This window comes from Lepidochelys kempii, chromosome 7 (genome assembly GCF_965140265.1).
Source record: "Lepidochelys kempii isolate rLepKem1 chromosome 7, rLepKem1.hap2, whole genome shotgun sequence".
NCBI classification, from domain to species: Eukaryota; Metazoa; Chordata; order Testudines; family Cheloniidae; genus Lepidochelys; species Lepidochelys kempii.
Window position 1 is genome coordinate 25,367,271 of NC_133262.1, and position 25,011 is coordinate 25,392,281.

General features: G+C 40.8%; 1 protein-coding gene across 6 annotated transcripts in view; it reads left to right on the plus strand.

Moving 5' to 3' along the window:
• The window catches only part of DNAH12 (dynein axonemal heavy chain 12), a 180,590-nt gene that overhangs the window by 152,356 nt on the left and 3,223 nt on the right, over window positions 1-25,011 (plus strand). For all 6 annotated transcript variants that reach the window (XM_073351483.1, XM_073351485.1, XM_073351484.1 and 3 more), the window contains 10 exons: window positions 6,708-6,858; window positions 7,229-7,482; window positions 8,684-8,824; window positions 14,522-14,659; window positions 15,669-15,902; window positions 17,946-18,134; window positions 19,363-19,466; window positions 21,886-22,090; window positions 23,337-23,474; window positions 23,969-24,060. In XM_073351483.1, the coding sequence (XP_073207584.1) occupies window positions 6,708-6,858; window positions 7,229-7,482; window positions 8,684-8,824; window positions 14,522-14,659; window positions 15,669-15,902; window positions 17,946-18,134; window positions 19,363-19,466; window positions 21,886-22,090; window positions 23,337-23,474; window positions 23,969-24,060 (1,646 nt within the window). The remainder of the gene's footprint in view (window positions 1-6,707; window positions 6,859-7,228; window positions 7,483-8,683; window positions 8,825-14,521; window positions 14,660-15,668; window positions 15,903-17,945; window positions 18,135-19,362; window positions 19,467-21,885; window positions 22,091-23,336; window positions 23,475-23,968; window positions 24,061-25,011) is intronic.

Sequence of the window (25,011 nt, forward strand, 5' to 3'; positions counted from 1 at the left end):
TTAGAAAATGGGAGCAGAGGAGTCATGGCCAGACCATGCAATACCAAAAAGCTGATCCGCCTCTGTGAACTGCTGAGAAAGGAAAACAGACCAGACAGCTAGCATTGTGGGAGACACTGCTAACAGAAAGGAAATTATCGCCAAGAAATTCTTAATCAGTCTCCAAACATATTAAAGAGGTATCTTGTTTACTTTCCAAGGACTATTCTTATGATGTGTGTGCATAGGTGCTGACCTTTGGTTTTGCTGGCGGGTGCCCCACCCTGACTCTGCCCCCTCTCCCAAGGCCCTACCCCACTACACCCCCAAAGGCCTGCCCCTGCTCCCCGCCTCCTGGTGGCTCTGTCTAGCGCCTGCCCCAACCCACTCACTCAAAGAGGCACAGGAGGTTTCCCCTCCTCAATGTAGGAAGGGTGGCCTAGTGGTTAGGGCAAAGGCCTGGGGCTCAGATGTTCTGGGTTTGATTCTCTGCTCTGCCATAGACTCCCTGCTTAGCCGTGGGAAAATCACTTCACCTCTGGGTGCCCTAGATCCCACCTTCCAAATGGGGCTGATACTTCCCTGCCTCCTAGGCTAAATCCATTCATGTCTGTGTGGTGATGGGGGCAATGGAGGTATCAAGGTTTCGGCATTCACAACATCCCCTGGCAATGAGTTCCACAGGTTGACTGTGTGTTGTGTGAAGAAATACTGCCTTTTGTTTGTTTTCTATCAGCTCTGAGACACCTGAAGGTGTATTTCTTGTAAATACAAATGTTATCACCTTTTTCCAGTGGCAATGTGTTTTCTTTTCCTATTAAGTTACTCAGTAATTAGAAATAAAGTCTTAAATCTATTTATACAATGCATTTGATATTTCTCCTGCACAAATGAAAACACACTCCAGTTTAAGGTACTAAAGGTGTGAAGATTCAAAACATAAAAAACAAATGTAAAAATTGAACTTGCATTTACAAATCACTGATCTAAAAGCCTGTTTTAGCCTCTGGAAACCGTTCAGTTTTATAAAATAATATAGAAATCCTGAGTATGTATCTACAGTGACCCAACTGGAGGATTCTTAACCGTGCCTTAATGAAAATATAATATGACACTATATGTCTTAAATGTTATTAAGAAAATTTGCTCTCTAAAAAATGTCATTTTCAAGAGCGTACTCAAATATTAAGGAACTTACTAAAGAGACCTGTTCTAAGGCTGTAACACCAGGTAGAATTAAGAGCTCTCCAGGAATTGTAAAAAAAAAAGTCCCCAGGGTCCATAGACTAATTCATGAAAGATTTTATTTTCTGATTGAGAAGCAGAGGTATGTACAATAACTTCCTATGGTTTCCATCAGGAGCAACTGAAATGTATAAAGGAAGCATTGACTGTTACACTGAAAATAAAACTGACCACCTTTGTGGGAGAGACTTAAGGAGATCAGCACTCATCAGTTCCCTTCTCTTTCCCAAGGCTAGCCAGAAACTGCTCTCTCCTGGCTCTCATCCTATCAGCTGGGTGACAAGGAAATATTTACCCATATGGAGTGCTTTGTGTGCCCACTGCCCCTCTGGTTCTGGGGCTGCTAGCGCTGGGGGGGTTTCTAAGGTGCACAGGCTCTCAGCTGCCCAGCCTGAGGGGGCATTTGGGAACCTCATTAAAGGCTCCCTCTATGTATGAAAGGGTGGAGATGGACAGAGCAATACAGACAGCTCTCCCGCTCGCAGCCACAGAGCAACAGCAGCCTGCACAACGGGGAATTTACACTTCCCACAGCCTCGAGCCGATGGTGAGGGAGGAACTGCTGATCCAGCTCCTGGAGGACAGTCCTATCAACCAAAGCAACTTCTTGCTCAGCTCACAGCTAAAGGCTTCAGGTTCCTCCGGTGACAACATGGAGCAGCAGTTCATTTTCCTGTTTGCACTCAGCTGTGGTAGGAAACTCAGGGAGGAGCAGAAGCTCCCTCTGCCCTCCCTAAATGGTGCCCTGCTCCCTCTGCCCTGGAAAGGTACCACTTTTACCTGCAGTGGGAGCCAAGCTAGGAACTGCAGCCACATGCTGCAAAAGAGCTCATCCTGGCTCCCTACCAAACAGCTAATAGGCAGCTGCGCTCTACAGCTGATTGCTGGAAACAGCTGATCTGGTGGGCCCCGCATGTGCAAGAGCTGATTTGCGGCTGCCACAGCTGATTAAACTGGTGGGTGCTGAGCACCCACTATTTTTTTCCCGCGGTTGCTCCGGCCCTGGAGCTCCCACGGAGTCTGCACCTATGTATGTGTGGATCTGACAGAGTAAAGAACCTTCTGTGTGCCACATGGGTCCAGAGGTTCCAGGGATAGGCATTCCTGATAGTTCCCCCCCCCTCCGCCCCACTTTCTCTAATAACATCCAGTCCCTGGCCTACTGGGCTCCCTGGAGCTAGCAGCCTGCTACGTACCTTTTATTCGCACACCAATCCAGAGGTAGGACCACCTGCCTACTCCATCATAGGGAGCTTGTGGGACTCAGGTGGCAGTCCAGCATGCTGAAAAACAGGAGGAAGTATCTAAAGAAGAGCATCCTACCATGGAGGGGCAGATGATGCCAACTGCTGTTTCCTTGTCTTCTCTGGATGAAGCACTGGTGCCTGCAACCCCCTGTCAACCTAACAATTATAAAAGTTTTCAAGACCTGTTTCTCTTAATAGTGAATTAATTTGAGATAGCTATGGAGGGTGATACAGGATACATCTCAGAACTCCTAGATATCTTTCACGCCTCCATGCCTCATTGCCTGGTGATGCCAGTTAACAAAGCATTATCGGAGCTAGCGAAGAACATCTGGTAAACACCAATTTCTATTGCAGCAACTTCCAAGAATCCAGACAAATGATTCCAGGTGACATTAGATGTTTTTGAGTACTACTATATTCATCCTCTACCAGGCTCCCCGGTGGTAGCAGTGGCCCACAAAAGAACTAGGCAACAGAATAAACAAAAAGTGACACCCTCAAACAAAAAACCCCCAAAGTGACTAGATTTATTTGTCAGGAAAAATATTCTTTGACTAACCGGTAATTATGAATAGCTAACTCTGAGTTCTTGTTAGTGTCATGACCGGGACGTGGGTGGTTTGACCTTGTGGTCAGGAAAAACTATTCTTTGGCTAGCCTGTAATTACGAATAGCTAACTATCAGTCCTTGTTAGTGTCATGACTGGAATGTAGGCAGTCTGACCTATTGGTCGGAGCAGGAGTCAGGCTAGGTCAGATACCAGGAGGTCAGGGTCTGAGACTGGCCAGAGGTCAGACAGAGAGTCAGTCACAGGCAGGCAGGGTCAGGTTACCAGAAGATCTGCAGCAAGTTGTAGGAGCAGACATTGCAGGGGAAGCAATCCTGAGCAGGGAGAACCCAGTTGCATGAACAACTTCCTGTTCCTGGGTTAAGTAGAAACTTGGGACCAGTCAGGACCCCCAGGTTCCACCAATCATATTCCAGGACTGGTATCCTTTGTTAGAATTCAGCTGCTGTTCAAGGGTGGCAGGTTGGGACTGCCTAGCTCGTAAGAGCCCTGTGGATCAGGGTTCAAGACCTATGGTCCCTGACATCTAGTAAGGTATGATTATTTAAATTAGTATAAGGTGTTAGACTTCCCATACAAGATTCCTCAGGATAGCAGAAAGGCACTGAAGTCAGTAATCTCAGATGGGTAGCTGGTAGCATGAATGTCTTTCCAGGCAGCATTAGATGCTTCAGATATGTCTGCAATATCCATGGCCACATCTATCACCATGTGGAGAGCTTTCTTGTTACAGTCCTCAGGCATCCCAAAGGAAGTACATACAACAATAGAAGAGCTTCCCTTCAAGGGCTGTAGCATTTTAAGCAAGATGGATGAGGCCCTGCATTAGTTAAAAGATTCTCACTCTACTCTCTGGTATCTAGGATTTTACATACTATCTCCTACAAGGAAGCATATCAGACCTCTGATTTACAACATACTAGTTTCATCATCCAGGATCATCACGGGGTTACTATTTTCTTGGAGTTGCTGAGAAAGAGACCTACATCCTCTGCCTCACATCCTGCAACTTCCTTGAAGTAATCATTTTTAACACCTTAGTGAAGAGCAGTGTTACAGAACGCCTGGAAGATCTTTACCCCTTCCCACTCACATACAGACGTTGGGGAGTGCTGTCGCTATTTTCAGTGATCACAGAACCTCATTGCACTGGCTCACTGGGTTAAGGAGACCATCTCTGCGGGCTGTTCCCTGCAGTTCCACACGCTCCTTTCTTCCCCTTTCCCCATCTCTTTTCAAGGACCCTCTTCAGAAGAGTCTGTTATGACAAGAGGTGTATTCACTTCTGAATCTTGGAGCAGAGGAAGATGTGATTCTGGAAGGGGTTTTACTCAAATTATTTCCTGATCCCAAGGAAAAAGGAGGGCCGACACCCAGTTCTGGAGTTGAGATCACTCAGTGCTGTCATCTGCCACTTCAATTTCAAGATAGTAACTCTGGTATCCATGATCCCATTCTTAGATCCCTAGGACTGGTTTATGACTCTCAACCTCCAGGATGCTTATTTTCATATCATGATCCACCCCATACACAGAAAATATTTACAATTCCAAGTCGGAGATTCCCACTGTTAATACAAGATCCTCCTCTTCAGACTATTGACAGTGCCAAGAGATTTTACCAAATAATTGGCAGTAGTAGCAGCCCGCCTGAGAAATTAGGGAATACAGTTACACCCATACCTTGATGATGGGTTCACCTGAGGGAAGTCACTGCAGCAAGTGGGTGCTCCATGTATCAGATCCTTCACTGGATCCTTCATCTCTTTATCAGATTGGACCTAAAGATCAACATGGCAAAAATCATTCCTGGCATCAGCTAACCCTAACCTTGTACTAGATTCCACAACAGCAACTTGAACAACCACACATGACAATGCTGGCCAAAAAATAGTAGTCTCCAGCACACTGCCCAAGGAGTGGACATGTGAATACATGTGTACCAGGCAACACATTTTGAAGAATCACAGTTACTGTAAGGCAAGTAACTATTCTTTCTGTTAACTACAAGACTGATTAAATGGAACCTAAATGCAGTAAGTTCTGTTAAGATTTCTTTTCTCCCTACACTTCAAACTGCTAGAATTTCACTCCTCGTTTTTTTTGCTGATACAGACTAACACGGCTACTACTCTGAAACCAGTGACATAGCTGTGCAGGTGATCACATGTGTTCTACTTTTACCTAAATATCCTTAGCCTATATGTTATATATTCAGTCATCATCTATAATGATCAGTTTGACTCTAAAAGTAAAAGTGAGGTATTATTTTACCAGTACTACTGATCTCTTAATATTTTCTTCTTCTTAGTGATACTAAATTCTTATACTTTTTGATTGTTTCAAATATATGTTCAGGAACCCTTAATTTTTTTTTTACTGTCTGAGTCATAAGACTGTAAGGACAATCACAAGTTGTTATTTTTCATCTGTATTGACTATATTTAGTACTTCACAGGACGTAAAATTGCAGAATTAATATTTGGAATAAAAATTGACATGCAGGTTTTTTCATAAGTATATTTCCTCATGAATCTATCTGTACAGCAATAAGGGGTCTTGGTAGTTAGGAGAACTATACATGCTATATACATTTTTCATGGCAAAAAGAGACTTTTACTAGAATTTATGGGAAAACAGCCACTTTGGTCAGCAAAAATGGATATATGTTGTGCTTGTGTCACACTGAATGGCAACTAGTTGAGGCCTGGCATTGTGCTCTACAGCCTGAAAAAATTGCAACTAACAAAAAACATTTGTGAGGACATTATGCCTCACCTACTGAGATGATGTTTCACCCCCACTCCATTCTACCATCCACTGATTCTGTGAGGGGTTGCTGGGTTTTTTGTTGATAGGGTGGGAAATAATCATCCAGGCACTGGAAGTAGGCATTTAAAGCATAGGAGACTGGGGGAGTACACCCAGTTGTCCTCTGAAGAGGAGACCAAGCTATTGGAGGTGAAGCCTGCAACCCAAGAACACAACCTGTTTGGTGTCTGTTGGAGGAGTTATTTGGGGATTGACAAGTTAGTGCAGTGTAGCTGGGTGGATAAGGCCTCAGTAGTATGGAAATATTTAATAAGCTTCCAAGCTTTTGAATGTTAAATGAGCTCAAATTCCAAACTTACTGAGACTTCTACAAATTTAGTGTTAAGAGTCCCAAGGCCCTGAGTCATCCAGTGCAGGGGCGGAGGGGAGGCAGTTTGCACCTTCTAAATTCTGGGGCTGCTGAGTGGCCAGTTTGGCCCCTTGTGCAGGTTGAAGCAACCCTGAGCGCTGCCTTGAGTTGCTCCCTGGTTGCAGTGGGCCATCTTGCTGCGGTGCAGAATTGCTGGCCCTTCACTTTCTTTCTCTCCTGCCCACCGCTTGCACTGTGAGTATTCTGCAGTGGACCCATGTGAATATTTCTGGCCCCTTTATATTGGCACAGCTGGCACAAAGGGGCTGCTGGGCAACCATGGATTGGTCCCCAAGAGTGAATGTGAACTGTATACATTGACTGTGAAATATAGCTATTGATTTGCTACATTATCAGTATCCAACTCACTCTTTGTATAATGATTTAGGTTACCATGAATATGAAAGATGATACAGTGTATCCAACCAAATCTGATTTTATGTTATATTTGTGCTTACCAGTATATTTGCTTTTTTTAAAATAGATTAGTCCAGCAATAGCAATCTTTGTAACTGACAAACTGGGGAAGAAGTTTGTAGAGCCACCACCATTTGATCTATCAAAAAGTTACTTAGATTCAAATTCAACAATCCCACTAATCTTTGTGCTGTCTCCAGGAGCTGATCCCATGTCTAGTAAGTATTCACTATGGGATGTTTTCCTTACTAAATCTTTGAATCAGTGACAGATAAAAAGACCTGTCAAAATGTCTAGTTTTTCAGATTAAGAGCTTGATTCTCCTCCTTTTTGCACCTTATGGAGTCATTTGCACCTGTGCCAAATGGGTATAAAACGCTACCAAATCAGATTTGTAGAATTTTGTCTTGCAGAATAAAAGGGATATGATTTTAAAATCAAATAGTTTAATGCATTGTGAAAAAATTCTTTTAATTATTTTGAACTTTCAGATTTTAACAAAATAGTATTCTAATTCTTTTTTTAATATCAAATATAAAGCAGTCTTTTAAACTAACAAATGCTAAAAGATTGCATGTTTCATCCAAGGTCTCCTGAAATTTGCAAATGACAAACACATGGTTGGAAATAAGTTTCAAGCCATCTCGTTGGGACAGGGACAAGGACCTATAGCTGCAAAAATGATTAGAGAAGGAATGGAAGAAGGCACGTGGGTTTGTTTACAGAATTGTCATCTTGCTGTCTCCTGGATGCCGATGCTAGAGAAAATCTGTGAAGAATTTAATAGTGAAACCTGCCATCCATTCTTCAGACTTTGGCTTACCAGTTATCCGTCACCCAAGGTACTTTTATTTCCAGTGGACCTAATTACACGTTTAATGATAAACCATTTTGTATTCCACAATAGGATAACCACTCTGCAATTTTGGCTTGGATTTTCAAACTTGTACACGCAAAGTGGGTGTACATTTAAAAAATATCTCTCTCTAATTAAAGGATTGTTGTGAATATATATATATATAATCAAAATATAGTCGATATATATTAGAACAGAATGTAGACATGCTCTTCTTGTGAAGAAACAATGGTGTTTTCTGCCTTATAGATATGTTTTATTATCCACAAGTACCTTTGTTGCTTTTAAGAGGAGAAAGTTCCTATAGTCTATTTAATTTTGCTCTAAATCCAGGTCCAGATTTTTGCTGTTGACTATGTTTGGAACAAATCCTGATGAAACACTCTGTGTCTCAGAAATGTACTGTTCTTAGTGAAAGCGCAGCTCCTTGTTTTCATCTAATAGTGTAAATATCAACATTTTCAAATTTGAATTTTAAAATATATAACAATTAAAGGGAGATATATATATATATATATAGTTAAATTCATTATGTAGTACCATAAATTTGCTTAGTGCTCTGCAAACATTTTAAGGCACATTCTTTCCTCTGAGAAGCCTACAAGCTAGGGCTCTGTACATGCAAACACATACTTATTGGGAAGGAGGAGAAGGTAGAAATATTCTCGGAAGAAGCAGATCTTAAGGAGAATTTGAAGGAAGAGAGAACAGACTCTTGGTGCACGAGATCAGAAAGACTTCCAGGTGTAGGAGGAAGTAATGATAAAAGGTGTAAAAATGAGAGAGGGAGCATACAAAGGGAAGAGTAATGTGAGAGGATACATAATTTCATCAACAAAGGACAGTTGTTCTTTTTAATCATATTAGAAAATATAAAAATACAGAGCAGGCTTTTAAACATTTTTAGCATGAATGTAAGTCTGCTGAACAGAAGTGACTGTATTTTGGCTGTGGATACACATTCACACAGCTTTTATTGTTGTCCATGAGAGGTTGCACACCTGCATCCAAGGGCTGAATTTAGCCCATGTATATTTAATTTATAGGACTTTGAACATCAAGAAATTATTTTAAAAATACAAATATATTTATACTTGTATAATCTCTGTATAGAAATATCTCACTTTATTATTTTTTTTGCCATCGCCATACTCTCCTGTTGCAGTGTTGCTATTTATTTTGTCTAGTTTCCCGTAACCATTCTGCAGAATGGAGTAAAGATGACAAATGAATCGCCTACAGGTCTCCGGTTAAATCTACTTCAGTCTTATCTCTCAGATCCAGTTTCTGATTCCATCTTCTTCTCTGGGTGCCCTGGAAAGGAGCAGGTAAGTTGCTCATTCTTCGACACTTTTGAAATATTTATTTACTCACTGTTATGTCCAGAAGGTTCTAATCTAAAGCATTCCCTAAAGTTATGAGCTAGCGTTTACACAGAGACTAAATGATTAGTGAATAAAATACTTCACACATGGTTATAGCTTAAATGAACATTTTGTCAGATGGAAATCCCCACACTAGTTACACTGCAATAACATTAGCCAAACTTGGTTGATTCCTACATTAATGGCAATTATGGTTCCTCAGACTGAGAGCAACCCCACTGGGTTCTGCCGATGAAATCTGCTTCTGAAATGAAATCCCCAACCCGTCCTATCCTTGTGAGAATGGGGCATGAATGAGCCATGCTTCACCATACCGCTCATTTCAGCCTGTAGGCCACTCCTCCCAGCTCTTTACATGGGTTTGTGATAAGATATGTCCTCAGTGTGCACTATTAGCGCAGAGAACTTTCCTTCCTATAGAGCTACAATAGGTAAATGGAAACTGAAGAAAACAATGAAATAAGTTCCTTCCAGGCAAAACCTGAGAAAACAAACATCAGGGTCCCACTAGCCCATTAGTGAGACACACCTGCTAAACAAGTTGCAGAGAGGGAGGTAGGGGTCAAACCCAGCCATCATACCATTCTGAGGCATGGGAATGTTCCAGGGCAAAGATATAAAAGGGGTGTGGCAGTCCAGAGGCCTCAGTTCCCTCCAACTGCAACCAGCTGAACGAAGGTAGAGCTGCTCCAGAATTTTACCAGATCCATATATTTTATAATTATTTGGATATAGTTAGGCTGGTCTGTTAGTGTTAGGTTTAGTTTAGAAATAAGTTCTTCAGTGCTGGGGGAAAAAAAGATGACACAGCTGAAGACCAAAAAGCTAGGATTTAAGAGGTACGTCTGATGCCTAGCTGTGTTTCTGGTGGCCAAAACACATGCATGGTGTTTATCATAATTGGTCGAAAAACATTCACCTTCAAAATACTTGATCTTCTCAACCATCATGACATCAGCCCAGAATGAAAGACAGAACAGACTTCAGACTGTCTTACTCCAGGAAGCTCTGTCAGCAAAATTGCCTGGAACCAAGAGAGAGCAAGCCTCTAGCAAATCTTAGAAGCTTGCATTGGCTCCAAGCAAGTCTGGAAGAAAGAAAATTAAATACTCGTCTTTGGTGCTGTGCACTAAGGAATCTAGAAGTGTGAAGCACCCAAGGATCAAAACTGCTCAACAGACCGTGGGATTGAACTCTGATTCTAGAGCAATCCACAAGAAAAGGACAAGGCGGTAATAGTGAGCACAAGACTCCATCCTTGTTGGTGTTGGCCTCTTTTTATCAAGAACCAATCTGTGAGAAAAGATCCATCTGATCCATTGGTATTTAAAGAACCTTCCCCAAATGATGATTCTCTGTCTAAAACCAGAAGATGCTCTTTGGATCTGATTGTTTCAGATCCAAAAGAGCCGGATTCGAGAGAGAAGATGAAAGAACCTGTTATGAAGGTTAAAAATAAGAATCTGACTACTGAGGATTTGCGGTCTGGTTCCAGTACGGTACCACAATGGTTGGTGGTTATAGCACAGATTCATCAATCGGATCTGTCTCCTTCTCGGTCAGTAATGAATCCATGTGTGTCAATTGAATAGGAACTGAAGGTTATACTGGATAAATAGATAATCCTTCAGAGAATAGAAGGCAGATTGAAGAAGTTAGAATTTCTCCCATACCTGCACCACCTAAGACTCCTTCTGGGTCTTGAGAAAAAGGGTTTTTTCTATTTATCTTTTATTTAGCCTAGCAGGTTATTAACTCTACTTCCCTCAGGACTGAGAATGGCTTGAGATTGGAAAACAGATCTAAAGAAGAAATTTAAATCAAACTCAGTCAATTTAAGCAAACTCAGTCATTTCTCCCAGATCTGTATGGGCAGAGATATTTTCAGCCAGATCAGAGTATAGGGCTTTGACCAGATTGTCAGGCTTCACCTTGGTTTACGTCAGTGGTGGGCAACCTGTGGCTCACAGGCCACATGCGGCCCATCAGGGAAAACCACTGGCGGGCTGCCAGATCATTTGTTTACATTTGCACGGCCGCCCGCAGCTCCCAGTGGCTGTAGTTCGCCATGCCGCTTCCCACAGCTCCCATTGGCTGGGAATGACTTTACGTGGTCTCACTGGCCTTCTCCTGTACCTTTTCAGGGTATTCCTAGATATAGTGATTGCCAATTTGATACTGAAGACATTCAAGCATCAGACCCAAAGGATATGGATTTGATGGTACATCAGAGTCCTGATAGGTCATCTACAGTTGTAAGAGACATTTTATCTGAGGAAGAAGAATTGCTAGAGATCCAACAGTCACATCCAGACTCTGTGAACTTTACTTCTCCTTACAGAAGTGTAGGAGTGATTGCTCCTTCGTCACATTCAGATGATGTGGTGTTCTTCCAAGGACAGTAGAGATTCCCTTGATTCCTGTTGAGAAATCTTCACATTTTAGAAGCAGCAACTAGACAAATCCTTTATTGGAAGGATTGTCTCAACCAGTTTTAAGCAATTTGGAATGACCCTAATAGCTCAGCTTATGTTAAAAAAGTCTGATGACCTTTTCCTGTTTTCCCAGGAGGGTCTTGCTGTGTTTCATATCTCCGTTCTCCTAATTCATTGATAGTAGAGGCTGCACTGCATAGATGAAAGCGTGCTCAGGCCTATTTTATCCCCTCTGATAAGGAAGGGAAAAGACTGGATGTTTTCCTCAGCCACTTCAGATAGGAGAACAGTGAACCATTAAGATGTAATCGCAAGATATCAATGCCATCTTGTCAGGAAAAATGTTGTCTTTCATGAATACTCTCCCTGAGGAGCATAGGAGGTTAGCAATGTTCTTTTGGTAGAAGGACAGAATGTTGCTATCAGTTAAGGACTTTTTATTGTTGGTTTCCATGTATGATATAGATCCATATACAGCTCTAATTACTTATATATTGGAGTACTTATTATATCTTAAAAGAGTGGATCTCTCTTTGTCATCAGTCAAAGTTAGGGTGACCAGATAGGAAGTGTGAAAAATCGGGACGGGGGTTGGGGGTAATTGGCACCTATATAAGAAAAAGTGCCAAATATCGGGACTATCCCTATAAAATTGGGACATCTGGTCACCCTAGTCTAAGTTAATCTCTCAATGGTCTCAGCATACCATGTCTCTGGGGATAGTAAATTGGTTTTTATTGGTGGTGTAGTCAAAAGATTCTTGAAAGGTCTTAATCTATTTCCACCAGTTAGAGAGCCTATATCATCTTGGGATTTAGTGCTTACACTAAGTGCAACATCTGTTTGAATCTCTGGGGAGTTGTAAAATACCCTATTTATACATTAAGACAGTCATCTTGATACCTATCACTTGAGCAAGGTGCATAAGTGAATTACAAGCGCTGATGGCACACCCACTATTTACTGTCTTTAATAAAGATTGTCAAGGTTCCTTCCCCACTCTGAATGCTAGAGTACAGATGTGGGGACCTGCATGAAAAACCTCCTAAGCTTATCTTTACCAGCTTAGGTCAAAACTTCCCCAAGGTACAAAATATTCCACCCTTTGTCCTTGGATTGGCCGCTACCACCACCAAACTAATACTGGTTACTGGGCAAGAGCTGTTTGGAAACGTCTTTCCCCTCAAAATACTTCCCAAAACCTTGCACCCCACTTCCTGGACAAGGTTTGGTAAAAAGCCTCACCAATTTGCCTAGGTGACTACAGACCCAGACCCTTGGATCTTAAGAACAATGAACAATCCTCCCAACACTTGCACCCCCCCTTTCCTGGGAAATGTTGGATAAAAAGCCTCACCAATTTGCATAGGTGACCACAGACCCAAACCCTTGGATCTGAGAACAATGAAAAAGCATTCAGTTTTCTTACAAGAAGACTTTTAATAGAAATAGAAGTAAATAGAAGTAAAGAAATCACCTCTGTAAAATAAGGATGGTAGATATCTTACAGGGTAATTAGATTCAAAACATAGAGAATCCCTCTAGGCAAAAACTTAAGTTACAAAAAAGATACACAGACAGAAATAGTTATTCTGTTCAGCACAATTCTTTTCTCAGCCATTTAAAGAAATCATAATCTAACACATACCTAGCTAGATTACTTACTAAAAGTTCTAAGACTCCATTCCTGGTCTATCCCCAACAAAGACAGAATACAGACAGACACACAGACCCTTTGTTTCTCTCCCTCCTCCCAGCTTTTGAAAGTATCTTGTCTCCTCATTGGTCATTTTGGTCAGGTGCCAGCGAGGTTACCTTTAGCTTCTTAACCCTTTACAGGTGAGAGGAGCTTTCCCCTGGCCAGGAGGGATTTCAAAGGGGTTTACCCTTCCCTTTATATTTATGACAAAGATAAAATAATATTCTGTACATACCCAAGATTCTTGCCAAAAGTTCTGTTAGATATTCATATACCTGCATCTATAATGTTACCAGTATTTTTTCCCAAATCTCACACTCAAGGTGGGGAGGCTAGATAACATCTACTAGATGTTAGAAGGGCTTTAGCTTTCTACTTTGCCTAAAATGATTAGTTCTATCTATCTCCCAATTTGTTAATCACTTATGAAAAAAGGAATAAAAGGAGATCGGTCACTGTACATACTCTTTCAAGATAGATTAGATTATGTATTGAGGATGTTTATAAGATGATGAGTCTCCCTCTTCCTGAAGGAATTAGAGCTCATTCTACTAGATGAAAAGCAGCTGCTATCAAATTCTTTGGACATATTCCTTAATAGAAATATGGTGAGCAGCAACATGGAGTACAGTCCACACTTTTACTAAGCACCAGACATTAGGCTTAGAATCTAGATCAGATGCAAAATTTGGCAAGGCAGTTTTGCCGTCTTTTTTTTAATTAGGACTCCATGTTCCAACCATCCTGGGTCTGAGTTACAGCTTGTTAGTCTATCCCATGAATAGGAATATGCAGAGGACACTCAAAGAAGAAATGAAGGTTATTTACGTGTAACCAGAATTCTCTGAGATAGACTCTGCATATTCATGCTCTCTGCCCACCTTTCCCTTTGCCTCTGAGTCCTACTTATCAAAAGACCTGGGGTTGCAGAGGAAGGAACTGAAGCGGCTGTGGTGCTATGCCCCTTTTATAACCTTGCCCAGGAACATTCTGTGTTCCCTGAGGAGAAGGGCAAGAGAGACATGTGAGCACCCCAACAAACACTGCTAGGTACAATTCTACCATTCATGCTGCACCAGTCAGATGGGAGTATGCAGAGTCCATCTTGAAGAACTCCTGTTACAGGTAAGTAACCTTCATTTCCTTAGTTAATAAATAATGGTCCAGCCCTGCAAACCCTTAACTCAGTGTAGTGCACACATCCCCAACTAGTCCCATAGCTTCAGTGTTACTACTCAGGGGTGTAAACATTATATCTACTAGTCAGGGATTGCAGGAATAGGCTTTAACATATTAACTGTCAACTCTATATTGTTATCTAATAACATTTAAAAAAAAACCCAAAACCTCATGCTAGTCATAGTCTAACACTTTTATCCAAAACAGGAAATTTAAAATGTTAATAAAATGTTTTTCAAACTGCTTTTGTTGTTTCAGCCGTCTGCATAAATTAAAGACCATACGCAGTCATGCCAGTTAATACTTTTTGTTGTTGTTTTCTTAAAGACATGGGAAAAACTGCTCTTTGGAGTTTGCTTTTTTCATGCTCTTGTTCAGGAGAGAAAGAAGTTTGGCCCTCTTGGTTGGAATATCCCATATGGATTTAATGAATCAGACTTGCGAATCAGTATCAGACAGCTGCAGGTAAAGTCTTTATTTACTGTTGCATCCACAGTACAGAAATGGCTGTGTTAAATGCTCAAACACACAATCATAAACAGGTTTCCACAACTTTAGTTCAGGTTTCTTTGCTATTGAGACAAAGATAAATAAGATAGACCATGTTATATTTATAAAAATAAGAAATTCTTCATTAGATTTAGATAAATTTTCTAAAAAAAAATTCACAAAGCCATTTGGAACTCAGTATAACAGAGTTAAAACTATATTTCAAAGGAGGTCTCACTATTGAGTAGATTCCATCAAACTAGTAGATACCATCAAACTGCTCACAGTTCTTAGTCAAAGGAAATTTTGATACACAGCAAGTGGCCAGGGCTGTCCTGTCTGACTAGCTCTATAGGACTCCTGAGAAAATTTTACCAATTGACCAATCTAGACAAGAGTCCAGAGAGTTTAGGGTGGGAATTAGAAATGTTGAGTTTGAGCTGCTGGAAAAAACTATGATGAGTCACTGAAAGAGACAAACATTCTGAAGGTTAAAAGCAAGATACTCTGAGCATCCAAAGAGACTTGGTAAAAGAAAGAAACATGCCTTTGCTAGAAAAATCAGGCTTCAGAATATGCACAATTGTAAATACTGTAAGAATGATTGGATGATTTGTTAATTCTGGGACAAATCTTTCGGTCTCTGCCCAGTTCTTACTCAAAAAAACTCCCATTAACCTCAAATGGGAATTTTACCTGAGTGAAGACTTCAGAGTTTGAATTTGCTGCTGCACTAGGGGAAAACATTTACTGTAGCTCTGTACGAGTTAGAGCATACTCTTCTCTCCACACTGTGTTCCACTATTGCTCTGTAGGCCTCTCCATGGAAGGGTCCGTTGGGTTTGTGGGCCCATCTCTGCTCCTTTCCTATTTAATAATAAAAGGCAGATCACACTGTGTCTCTAATTAACTATAGGATTTGATTTACAAGCCTAATTGGGATTCAAGGTGGTGAAGTGTCTTAGATTTGTTTTCGTTGTTTCAGCTATTCATAAATGAATATGACCATGTTCCATTTGAAGCTATATCTTACCTTACGGGTGAATGTAACTATGGAGGACGAGTGACAGATGATTGGGACAGACGTTTACTAATGACTATGCTGGATGATTTTTATAATCCAGATATAATTGAAAACCCACGCTTTGCCTTTTCTCCCAGTGGCAACTACTATGCACCACCAAAAGGCACCTATGAGGACTACATTGAATTTATTAAGGTAACTTGGTTTCTTTGTAAAATGGAAGCTCACATAATATTCGGTCTAATTACATTAGTGAATGTTGCAAAAATAAAATATTTTCAGTGATGTGTCATTTTTAATTTGATATTCCATTAATGTTAAAAAATTACTTCTGCATAGAATCATAGAATCATAGAATATCAGGGTTGGAAGGGACCCCAGAAGGTCATCTAGTCCAACCCCCTGCTCGAAGCAGGACCAATTCCCAGTTAAATCATCCCAGCCAGGGCTTTGTCAAGCCTGACCTTAAAAATCTCTAAGGAAGGAGATTCTACCACCTCCCTAGGTAACGCATTCCAGTGTTTCACCACCCTCTTAGTGAAAAAGTTTTTCCTAATATCCAATCTAAACCTCCCCCACTGCAACTTGAGACCATTACTCCTCGTTCTGTCATCTGCTACCATTGAGAACAGTCTAGAGCCATCCTCTTTGGAACCCCCTTTCAGGTAGTTGAAAGCAGCTATCAAATCCCCCCTCATTCTTTTCTGCAGGCTAAACAATCCCAGCTCCCTCAGCCTCTCCTCATAACTCATGTGTTCCAGTCCCCTAATCATTTTTGTTGCCCTTCGCTGGACTCTCTCCAATTTATCCACATCCTTCGTGAAGTGTGGGGCCCAAAACTGGACACAGTACTCCAGATGAGGCCTCACCAATGTCGAATAGAGGGGAACGATCACGTCCCTCGATCTGCTCGCTATTGCCCCTACTTATACATCCCAAAATGCCATTGGCCTTCTTGGCAACAAGGGCACACTGCTGACTCAAATAAGACATGTGAAATAAGACAGCATGAATGTAACAAATTCATTTTCTAATATTAAAATGCTGGAACATCTAAAACAATAATGTTTAGCTCTTTTATAATGCCTTTGCTCCAAGGATCTTAAATTGTATTACAAAATAATAATTCTCTTAGTACCTCACATCACTGAAATACAGCCACTTCTGGGGTAGAGCACAGAAGCTATAGAACAGTCCACCATTAATTTTGAATAGGAAGTAAAGAATACATCTAACTGAAACCTCAAGGGAATTTAGGCAGCTCAAATGTAATTACTTTTAGTTGGAATTTGGCAGAACATTGGGGATAGCACTTCTGCTTTTGCAAAAGGTGCCTTAAGATGTTTAGTGAGCTCTAAGTCCATGCATTGCTTCAGTACGGTTCTAGGGAGAAGAATCCTATAACACTGAATCACAAATGTTACTCTCTGCTGTGCTAGGTGTTTTCTGAGACGTCTCCTTTCTAAGCACTGACCTCGCCAGACTCTCCTTAGACTGTGAAATAAGACAGCATCAAACCACAAACTGATCTGGGTGAAATATGAGGTGGTAATTTCATTTAGAGCATTTACTCCTTAGAACTGTGCTTCAAATCTTGCTGTCTTGCGTTGAGGACAGGAGTTGGTTTTCCAGCAACAAGTTTCTGGAATTATGAATTGTGCAAAAGATGGATAACCTGGAAATGAGAAAGGGAAACAGTTTACCAAGATCCTATTGGTCATACATGGGATTTTTTTCCCATGTAATTTTTTCTTGGTAGTTTATTTAGGATTCACAGATCAACAAAAATTTCAAAGGTTAGTGGAAAAGCCTTGAGAGGTTACAAACATGATACACTAAGCAGACAACCCTCCTGGGTCTGAGCCTCTCGACATTTAAAAATAACGTTTTTATGTGTGCTTCATTTTTCATTTGATGCCCATCCTCTTTGCTTTCCTTGGCTCCTTTGCAGGTATGTTGTGATCTAAAGTGCTTTGTGATTTGACACACCCTAGACTTTGTTGCACTCCAGAATTTGTACAACTTAATGAGGAGATGAACAGATAGATAATAGGGCCTGGTATAAAGACTAGAAAGCCATTGTCAAGGGATTCACTATTGGTGAGATCATGGTTCTAGGCCTGATCCAATGTCCCCTGAAGCTAATGGAATCTTTCCATCAATAAGCTTAAGATCAGGCCCTTAATGAACTGATTTATCTAATTAAATATATTGTTTACTTAATATGTTTTGCCATAGAATCTTCCATTTAGTCAACAGCCAGAGGTGTTTGGGTTGCATGAAAATGTGGATATTTCAAAGGATCTCCAGCAAACAAAACTCCTGTTTGAATCTCTGATACTAACACAAGGAGGAAGCACGCAGGGAGTCTCCTCGGGAGGCGGTGACAGCACTCTGTATGAAATTGCTGATGATATTCTCATTAAGGTAATGTAGAAAGACAAATAGCATAATAATTGATTAGAATAACAAATACTCCCACCATTACCTGGCCAGCTTAATGTTCTTCCTTGAGAAAATGGTAATAGGCAACTGGACAGACGATTGAGCCACAAAGGGTGTGACCACAGAAATGCCTTTTTCACCTCCTTTTGGGATTGCAACAATGCAGTTGCAACAACACACTGTCTCAGCAACAAATATAGTTAGTGAACAACTTGCAGCTCTACTCTCTCCACTGACTCCCCTAGAACATTGCATTCAGTTTGAGTTCTTGGTTCTTATTTTCAAAGCATTAAATGGCCTGGGCTCAGGATACCTAAAAGACTTTTCCTCAAGGACCATGACCACCTTTGACACCTACACTCCTCAGAAATAATGGAATTGTGCAAGGGCAAAGCTCATGTATGCAGGAGATAGGGCTCTTTTGGGGGCTAGCCCCATGCTGTGCCATGTTCCTCATTCTCCATAAGAACTACAGCAAATCATAACAAGTTCCATTCCAAACATAAGATCATTTTTTCCTTAAGAAAAATACACATTAACTTACTCAGAAAACAAACAAAAACTCTCACAGATCTCATGCACAAGGGACGGGAGTGGAATAGAAAGTTAACCCTGTCCAATTAACCTAAATCTCCTTGTTTATTAGGAAGTACTCAGATACCATGGTGATGGGCATGGCATAATAACCCTGAATAGAATAATGATTTTTTAGAAATAAAACATTGACTTTGAAGTATGGGTCTCTCTTTCTCTCCCTATCCTTGTGCTACATCTCTGATTCCTAAGCTTCATTATGCATTGGGAAAAACTCAGTGGGGAGCATTAAGCTGTCCAACACAAAGTGAAAGTGAAGCGCTTATCAGACTGTGGGGAGCCACAGCCATATCTAAAGTGGGGGAAGTGTCGCTGAGCAGCTAAGAGTAGAAGGGAGAGAAATCAGAGCAAATAACCTGGAGGAAAAGTCAATTCAATATTGTAAAGAACTTCACAATCATTAAAACATTTACATTTATTTTTACATTTTCAATGATGTTCAAGATATTTTTATTGACCAACCAATATTCAGTAGGGTGTTTTACTGAATATCAGTCATTCACCATGGAGCTTATGTGGTTACTTTGGGTCTCTTTGCTTTTAATATTGCTTTGAAACCATTGTAAATTAAAATGTGCACTAATCAAAATGTGTCCAAATATATTGACATTTGCAGCTTCCAAATGATTTTGACATTGAAGCTTCCCTACAGAAGTATCCTGTGAGATATGAGGAAAGTATGAACACTGTGTTGGTGCAAGAAATGGAAAGGTTTAACAAGTAAGGGAATTAATTAATTTAATTCAAATGTACTTTCAATCAACCCATTCACAGCAGATCCCTTTTCTGTCAGGCATCCAGTGCGGTCTCTTTATAGACTCTTTATTCTGAAGACCTTTATTTTATTATTATTATTTGCTTCAGTTCTAATTGCCTGCAGTAGTGTCTGCATTCTCAGAACTTTTCCTTTGTTAGGCAAGACAGAATATTGGTTGGATTTAAGGAAAAATATCTAAATGGCAAATGAATTGGGGGATAAGGTATGTAATGGGGGGAGGGTCCAAAGAAAAGTTTGGTAATGGGTCATCTGCAGGGTTGTGCTTGTATTGCTTTATTTTTCACTTCCATTTCTTTATTCCATCCATCCTCTTCTTTTTGGTCTCATTTTTCGTGTGCTTGTATCATTTCCTTTTTTCCTCCTTTCTGACTATTTCTCTCTTTTTTATTATTTTCTCACCTGCTCCTATCTGTGCCCCATCACTTTCCTTCTCTCTTCCCTGATTCCCCCTTTCTTCCTATACCCTCACCTCCTCTCTTTTTGCTGTCAACTGTAATCCTCTACTCTTTTTTTTTCCTTTGGGTCCCCAGTCTCCATCCCACTTTGCCCAAATTCCTATTTTTTCTCCCATTTTGTCTCTGTCTGCTCCCTGTTTCTTCCTGCCACCATTATTTTTCTCCTTCTTGACCTTCCCCCTCACTCTGCTCATCTTTCCCCCTGTATCCCTTAATTCTCTCATAAAGAACTCCCATAATTCTATCAGATCCCTTAATTCACTCTCCAAACTCCCCTTATTTCTCACATACTCCTTTCCCTCTCTGCTGTTATCTGAAACCTGCCTCCCCATCTACTCCATACACATATTGTACATTGTTCCAGCTAAGCACTGGAACACATTGCCTAGGGAGGCTGTAGAATCTCCATCTCTGGCGGTTTTTTCTAGAACAGGTTAGACAAACACCCATCAGTAATGGTCTAGTTATTATGTAGTCCTGCCTTGAGTGCAAGGGACTGGACTAGATGATCTACTGAGGTCCCTTCCAGTTCTACACTTCTGTGATTCTATTATTTTTAGGGTTGTGGTTTTAATTTCTTGCCAGGACAGTATAGGCTAGAGACTATGAAATTCAAAGTAATGCATAAAACAAAATGCCCCATTAGGTCTTCGACTATTTTAACAGAAATATTTTATTTTACGTAAACAGAAAGAGATGAACTTACACAGCTGCCATTGGACCATTATTTCCCCAAGAATATTCACTGCATAGTGTTCTATTTTTTTTTAAGCTAGAGGTGGACTTTGCACTGGAGCATTGGATCTCCCCATAAATTTTCCCAAAGATTGGGGGATTCCAGATCAGGAATTTTGCCTTAGCCCATTAAAGTGACAGAGGCAAACTGAAAAGTCTGGCTTTGGATTCAGGGATGCTTGGATCTAGGTTCTGGTTTGGACTCAACTATTTTTAACCAGTTGAAAATAATTAGAATTTCTATATCACCTTCCATCTAGTCATTTCAGGCTCTGTACAGTTCATAATCAGTAAGGTTAAGAGTTTGTCATGGATATTTTTAGTAAAAGTCATGGACAGGTCACAGGCAATAAACCAAAATTCATGGAAGTCTGCAACCTGACTTCTACTAAAAATACCCTGTGGGGGGACTAACAGTAAGAGCCCCACTGGGGGCTACTCAGGCTCCTGCGGCGGCAGCAGCTGCTGCAGCCCCAGTGGCTGATCCTGTGGTGGTGGCCACTGCTCTGGCCCTGGGGATTGACCCAGCCCCAGCCACTGCTCCGGCTGCTGCTCCTGTGGCGAGGGCTGACTGACTGCTGCTCCGGTCCCTGGAAGCTGCTCTGGACCTGGATGCTGACCACTGCTCCAGTCCTACCACAGCTCCTGGGTGGGGGCTGACAGCTGCTCCAGCCCTGCCACTGTGGCGGGCTGAAGCCAAAGAAGTCATGGAGGTCCATTAAAGTCACGGAATCTATGACCTCCATGACAGACTCCTATCCTTAATAACGAGTTAAACCTTACAGAACCTTTTAAAGCCAGGAAGATGGGATGGAGAAAAGGCGTCACAAATTAACAGATTTGTCCCAGGCCACAGAGCAAGTCAGTGGCAGTATTTGGAATAGAACTCAGGTCCCCTGACAGTCACATGCTATAACCACTGAAGATGGTGCCTCAATGGACATTTAGATAAGCAGAAGAAAAGGTCTATTAAATGGCAACAGTATGGGCACAATCTGTAATTTTGCAAATATGGCAAGTTGTGAATGAGGAAAACCTGGTTATGTACTTTTTTCATAGTCATCACAATAATGTAATATTATTTCTTGAGATGGTGATTTCATGTCTGACAAATCATGTCAAACCTGTTGTATTTTAGTGATAGTTCTGTGATATTTTCTTTTAATTCTAGTTTACTCCGAACTATACGTATTACCTTAATAAATCTGAAAAAGGCCATTAAAGGACTGGTCGTTATGGATTCTGAGCTAGAGGCCCTGAGCGGCAGTCTGCTTGTTGGAAAAGTTGCCGAGAACTGGGCTAACCGTTCATACCCAAGTCTTAAACCTTTGGGGAGCTATATCCTAGATTTTCTAGCGAGGCTGAAATTCTTGCAGGTAAAGCAAGAGGGATTGTGTTACTAATAATTCTGTTTGATTTAAAATTAAAGGATGATTTGGACATGGGTTGGTAAAAATTGACTCTTTATATCTAGACTTTCTAAACAAGGTTGTGTAGAATATGGCTAAATTTTTTGTGGAAAATTGCAGATACTACCTAGGCCTATACTGAATAGCAAAGATGGTTGACAGGTTTCAGAGTAACAGCCGTGTTAGTCTGTATTCGCAAAAAGAAAAGGAGTACTTGTGGCACCTTAGAGACTAACCAATTTATTTGAGCATAAGCTTTCGTGAGCTACAGCTCACTTCATCGGATGCATACTGTGGAAAGTGTAGAAGATCTTTTTATATACACACAAAGCATGAAAAAATACCTCCTCCCACCCCACTCTCCTGCTGGTAATAGCTTATCTAAAGTGATCACTCTCCCTACAATGTGTATGATAATCAAGTTGGGCCATTTCCAGCACAAATCCAGGTTTTCTCACCCCTTCCCTCCCCCCCCCCCAAACCCACTCTCCTGCCTGTAATAGCTTATCTAAAGTGACCACTCTCCTTACAATGTGTATGATAATCAAGGTGGGCCATTTCCAGCACAAATCCAGGGTTTAACAAGAACGTCTGGGGTGGGGGGGGGGGTAGGAAAAAACAAGGGGAAATAGATTACCTTGCATAATGACTTAGCCACTCCCAGTCTCTATTCAAGCCTAAGTTAATTGTATCCAATTTGCAAATGAATTCCAATTCAACAGTTTCTCGCTGGAGTCTGGATTTGAAGTTTTTCTGTTGTAATATCGCAACTTTCATGTCTGTAATCGCGTGAGCAGAGAGATTGAAGTGTTCTCTGATTGGTTTATGAATATTAAGAATGTTGAATTATAACATTCATAAACCAGTCAGAGATAAGCTATTACCAGCAGGAGAGTGGGTTTGGGGGTGGGGGTGAGAAAACCTGGATTTGTGCTGGAAATGGCCCAACTTGATTATCATACACATTGTAAGGAGAGTGATCACTTTAGATAAGCTATTACCAGCAGGAGAGTGGGGTGGGAGGAGGTATTTTTTCATGCTTTGTGTGTATATAAAAAGATCTTCTACACTTTCCACAGTATGCATCCAATGAAGTGAGCTGTAGCTCACGAAAGCTTATTTTCAAATAAATTGGTTAGTCTCTAAGGTGCCACAAGTACTCCTTTTCTTTTTGCAAAGATGGTTGAAAGTATCTCTCTCTTCCTCCTCCCAGGACTGGTATGAGTTAGGAAAGCCCAGTGTTTTTTGGCTGTCAGGATTCTATTTTACTCAAGCTTTTTTAACTGGAGCCATGCAGAACTATGCCAGGAAGTACACCATTCCCATTGACCTGCTGGGATACGAATTTCAGGTATGGATAAGTGATAAAAATATATTTTACTAATATGGGTCCTGATGTTTCCATGAGATATACCAGGTGGACCCTGTGCCTGATTGGATGGGTTCACTTGCATATATCTTATTGCAGGATCGAGACCTTGATTAGCAATGGCATTGTAGATCTGCAACCATGTTGAATAGTAGTACATGCTGTTTTCCACTTGATATCTGTAAAGGAATGCTATTAAAAGTATATTCCTCATTACACTTAATCACCTAATTAGGAAAACAAATCACTTGATAAACTTGAGTGTTCTAAGTATGATGATAAAGGATAATTAACAGTCACATAGAAAGCTGCCATCTTAACAGTTGATGATGTAAAGTTGTACTGAACGAAGAGGCTTCACTATTTTATCCTGACTTGGGGTTGCTCTCTTGAAGATTGGCTTGTAGAGCTAATAGCTCTAAAACAAAACTACTGTGGAAATGTATTAACAAGTATTAACATGTATTTCTTTTTAGGTCATTCCTAAGGATACATCTGCTACTGCACCAGAAGATGGTGTTTATATCCATGGATTATTTTTAGATGGAGCTCGCTGGGACAGGACCAAGTCAGTAATTAAAATTTTAAAATAAATCTAAAACTTTCTTATGCGCTCATATTAGACTTGTTGAAATATTTTAACATCATTTCAACATTTCAATGATATACTCTTAATTTAAAATCTTCTCCTTCCTCCAAAAGATCTTGACAAGAAAAAACACAATGAATCTGTGATACTGTAGTATTGGGAATGTTGCACTGTGCTTACTTGTAATAAAAATGCAGTTTTCTTTCATGAAATTGCCCTTCTACATGAGTCACAGAACCATTCAAAGCAGTAAGGCCAAGATTTTCAAAAGTGACTAGTGATTCTTTTCAGATTCTTGTTGCATCAGTTTCCAGGTGCCCAATTTGAGACACCTCAGAGGGACTTGATTTTTTGAAACAGGTTTTCAGGGGCTATGTATCTCGCAAGTGAATAGTATAGTGTTTCCTCTCCAAACCTACAGCACTTACTATGTGAGTACAGAATGAATTTTTTATGTCGGGTCCCCAGTCTATGAGCAGCTCTCCTAGTCCCAACCACAGAGCAGCTGGTGGAGCCCACCTATCCCTTTGCTGCAGCTGACCTGGCCATCCTCAGGGTGAGTCACCTAGCACGCAGGCAGCTTAGATGAAGATAAGCACCAATTCACATCTTGGTCCCACACAAGAGAAGGGCAGGATTTGGCCCACTATGGTTTAACTGTTTATATAGTCATTCAGATATGGTACTTGTTACTTTGTAAGGTTTCTAAATAGATGGGAAAGGGTACAGACCCTAACAGCCCTCAAAGTGAATATTTTAAAAGGGGCCTATGGAAAATCTCAGCTAATTTTTTTTTCCAATGGAGTGAAGCAGTGCATTTTGAAAAAAAAAATTGAACTGATATGCAGAGTAGTCGGAACTAATTACCAGACAATCAGAAAAATGCACATTGCAAATAGGACCATGTTTTCAGCCGACTTCAACTGGTCT